The sequence below is a fragment of the Egretta garzetta genome, unplaced genomic scaffold (assembly GCF_000687185.1).
Source record: "Egretta garzetta isolate BGI_Z169 unplaced genomic scaffold, ASM68718v1 scaffold105, whole genome shotgun sequence".
NCBI classification, from domain to species: Eukaryota; Metazoa; Chordata; class Aves; order Pelecaniformes; family Ardeidae; genus Egretta; species Egretta garzetta.
Window position 1 is genome coordinate 464,243 of NW_009259598.1, and position 3,772 is coordinate 468,014.

General features: G+C 62.5%; 1 protein-coding gene across 1 annotated transcript in view; it reads right to left on the reverse strand.

The window, feature by feature from the left end:
- LOC104125757 (F-actin-monooxygenase MICAL1) overlaps positions 1 to 2,459 on the reverse strand; it is a 9,354-nt gene extending 6,895 nt beyond the window's left edge. Inside the window, 4 exon segments of the mRNA XM_035893730.1 lie at positions 8 to 32; positions 830 to 1,108; positions 1,193 to 1,546; positions 2,066 to 2,459. Of these exon segments, the coding sequence (XP_035749623.1) occupies positions 8 to 32; positions 830 to 1,090 (286 nt within the window). The 5' untranslated portion in view covers positions 1,091 to 1,108; positions 1,193 to 1,546; positions 2,066 to 2,459.
- Positions 2,460 to 3,772: the final 1,313 nt, after the last annotated feature.

Genomic DNA, 3,772 nt, shown 5'->3' on the forward strand with positions numbered 1-3,772 from the left:
AGCCCGCAGGGGCCGGCCCCCACCACCAGGCACTGCGAAGGGGACGGGCGGCGTGAAGGGGACGGGCACCCCGCCACGAGCAAAGCTTTGGGTAAATCCCCAGGGAGCTCAGCACCACCACAGGCACAGCATCTCCCCCCTTCCCTGGGTCAGGATCTGGCCCTCCCCACTATTCCCCTTTTCCCCCATGGGCTGCAAGCACTGTTTCTCCCTGCAAAGCGGGGGGCCCTGTGGGGTGTCCCCACCTCCCCGGCCGCCTGAACCTTGTCTTCGCACGGGGCAATTAAAGGGCTCAGAGAGATAAGGCACACACGTCTCCTGCCTGCTGCAGCCCGGGAACGGGGACATGTCACCAGGAACAGGCTCAGAACCAGGACTCGGGTTTGATCTCCTGCCAGCCCCTGCAGAGGGCCGGGGGGACGATGGGGCACCAGCACTGGGGACAAAAGCCATCAGCTCTGGGATAAGGGGACAGAAATAGGGTCCCCCAGCCCCAGGGGGACATCCTACCCTGGCATGCTCCTGCCCCCAGAGAGGGCTCAGCAAGTCCCCCTGCCCCTTTGCAGCCCCCCCATGGGATGTCCCAGCGAGGAGCAGCCAGAGGAGGAAGGACGCCGCTGGCTGGGTGGCACAGAGGTAGCATCACGCCACGGGGAGGGGAGCGGCCCTAATTAACACCTTGTCCCATTAAACCCCATCAACCTCCAGCCCCGCACATCTTGCATCCTTCCGGGGTGGGGGCCAGGGTGCCCCAAGGGATGCTCTCACCCTGGGGACAAGGACACAGGGCGAGGAGGGACCCAAACCCTGCGCCCCATGTCCCTGGTACCTTGGTGCTGGCACAGGCTGTGCCCTGGTCATAGTCCTTGTGCCCGGCTTTCTTATCCAGCTTGCTCCAGAGGGCTTTGGCACTCCAGTAGTTGAGGGCAGCCTTGAGGCCATGGTAGAGCTGCAGCCCACTGCCTTGCAGCCCCAGCCGCTGGCACAGCTCCCCGAAGCAGCCCAGCACCTCCTGGCACTCCCCGGCACGCAGGAACCTCTCGAAGATGGCATGGGCCGGGTTGCCCGACTCGTCGGCCGGCACGCTCATCCTGCTTCACCCGGCAGCCTGGCGAGGGACGGCAGAGATAAGTCTGGGGCGGGGGGGGACACCCTCCTGGACCCCCATCCGCAAACCCATCTGATATCAGACCTGGTGTCTCGGTGCAACGTTTCCCAGCCAGGGGTGTCATTGGGTGACAGTGCCACCGAAATAGGGGCTCTTTCCAGCAGCGGCTGGCAGGCCCTTCCCTGGGTGCTGCACCCAGCAAGCCACGGTGTCACCCTGCCGCGGTGACGTCAGGGGAGGGGACGGGGAGGGCTGCAGTGGCAGCAAGCAGCTTCCTCAGCTTCCTCCACGCGGCGTGTACCTGCAGCAGCCGAGAGCAGAGCGTTTTGGAGCAAAGATGCCGCTTCCTTCCTCTTCACCCTCGGCCTCATTGGGGGAGGGATGGGGAGGGGGGGTTCCGGCTGCAGGGACAAACCACAGCTGCCCCAAAACCCAGTCCTGGGGGAGGAAGGAGGAGGATTGGACCCATCTCATCAGCCTGGCTTTTGCAACTGGAGTGGGGTGACTTTTCCCCCCCATCTCTGCCTCTGCCACCCCCGGAGCTGGGCGGAAGCAGATTAGCACAGAGGAAGCACCAGTGGGGAAACCAAAAAAAGCTAAACCACCGTATAAACAACCCCATCGTGCCACGGAACCCGCAGGAGGAGGGGTGCAGTGCATCCCCCCACAGGCACCCCAAAAACCCCTGCCCCTGGCACCTCCCAGAGGACCAGCGCTCCTTGCATCTTGCCCCCCACTCCCGGCACCGTCCCCCCAGCACCGTTCCAACGCCACCCTCTCTCTTGCCAGCTGCAGCACCAAGCACAAAGCTTTGCCCTTTTCCAAGCTTTGCCCTTTTCCAGCCATTGTCTCCAAGCCCTGGGGCTGGGAAAGCTTCCCCCCCAGCCCGGCAAAGCAGCCGGCAGAGACACCAAGGAGGAACCAGTGGAAGGGCTTGGGAATCCGGAGCGCTCCTACCTTTGACCCGTCGCTCTTTGCCCTCCACCCCGAAGGCAGCAGCCGGCCCCACAGCAGGACACCGGAGCGGGGAAGGACACTGTGTCCAAGCTAAGCTGCTCTTGGTGGGGCAGGGGAAAGGAGGCGTTTCAGCCTGGGCTTAAATTTGGGCTGGAAAGCCCAAAATCAAGCTGCGTTTTAAGTTTGGTCTCGCTCCAGCAGCTTCTGACACCTGCACAGCACTTTTGCAAGGCTGGCTGGAGCAACCGAGGATGCAAAGCACTTCTGCAGGTCACCTTCCTTCCCCGGCATCACAGCCAGGAAATCTCAGCATTTTAACCTCTTCCTTCCTGGACAGACACAAGGATAAAGCAGCCAGCCAGGCCAGAGCAGGAACAGGCACCCGCCGGTCCCCAAAGTGGCAGCATGGGGACAGAGGAGACGACCGATACATTTGTGGAGCAGCTCTGAGACCCGGAGGGACAGATTTCTGCTCTTCCCCCCCACCCCAAGTGGTGCCAGCCCTCTTGGCCCTGCCAGCAGGACAAGAACAAGGAGCCTGGGGAAACTGAGGCAGGGCTGCAAACCTCACTGCGTCCTCTCCCACCAGCTGCCTGCTCTCCTCCCAGGGGAGCCTGGCTGGGCACCAGCACCCCATGCTGCCCGGGTGCAATGGTTTTCCCCCTTGGAACTCACTTTATGGCACTGGCACCTACCAAGGCCACCTTGCAGCAGCCCCAGGGCGATGGAGCAGAGGCAGCTGCCCAGGCTGGGAGCACCCACTCCAGCATCATCGGCCCCTGGCTCCAAAAAAAACCCCATTTCAAGGCATCGATCCCCACCTGACACGATGCCGGGGGGGGAGCACACCACCCGGGAAAGCTTTCCAGCCCCAGCACTTTGGCAGGGAGGCTGGGAGGAGGCAGAACAACAACCCCTGTGTTACACGAAGTTTCCTATGGAAATGATGCTCGTGCCAGCACACTGCATGCCCTTCGGCATGCTCGAACCCCCCGACAATTGCAAGCAAGGACAGAAACCCCCATGGATCCTCAGTTCCCGCAGGTTTGATGCAAACAAACAGCTCTCAGCCCACAAAAGCCAGTGCCAGTGAAGAGGGGCACAGTGCCGGGCCAGGCTGCCTCCGGCTCTGCTCTCCTCATGCACTCCTTTTGCATTTCTTCCATTAAAACCTCTCCTGCGAGCCAGAGGGAAGAAGTGGGGGGTCTGTAGCCAGCCCTGACTCAGCTCATGATGGCTCTGGTTGGGGTGGCTGCCGCCACGCAGCCTACAAAGACATCACCCGGGATCAGCACATGTGGAGCAACCCTGGAGCAGGGACACCCCATCCCGCTGTGCAGGTCAGGGTCTCCCCCCCACCCTTGCACGGGAGCCCCTTGGGAGATGGTGGGGGGAGCCACCCCAGGGTGCTGGGCCACTGGTGAGCCCACATATCTCCCAGGCACGTGGAAATGGGGTGGGAAAAGGACGCAGCTCCATACGGAGCTAATGAAAGCCGGGAGGATTTCCAGCAGCAGCACATCCCCTTCCAGCTGAGCCTCTTGCCTCCCTGCTGCGTCAGCTCCCAGCATGGACCAGGCTGTTCCGGGTTTGGGATCCAGCCTGGAGACCCCTGGTCTGGGGCTGAACCCCAGGAAAGTCCTTCCAGCAACTGCAGGGATGGCCCCAGGGCCAGCAGGCAGGGTGGAGGATTTCTTGTAGCCATCC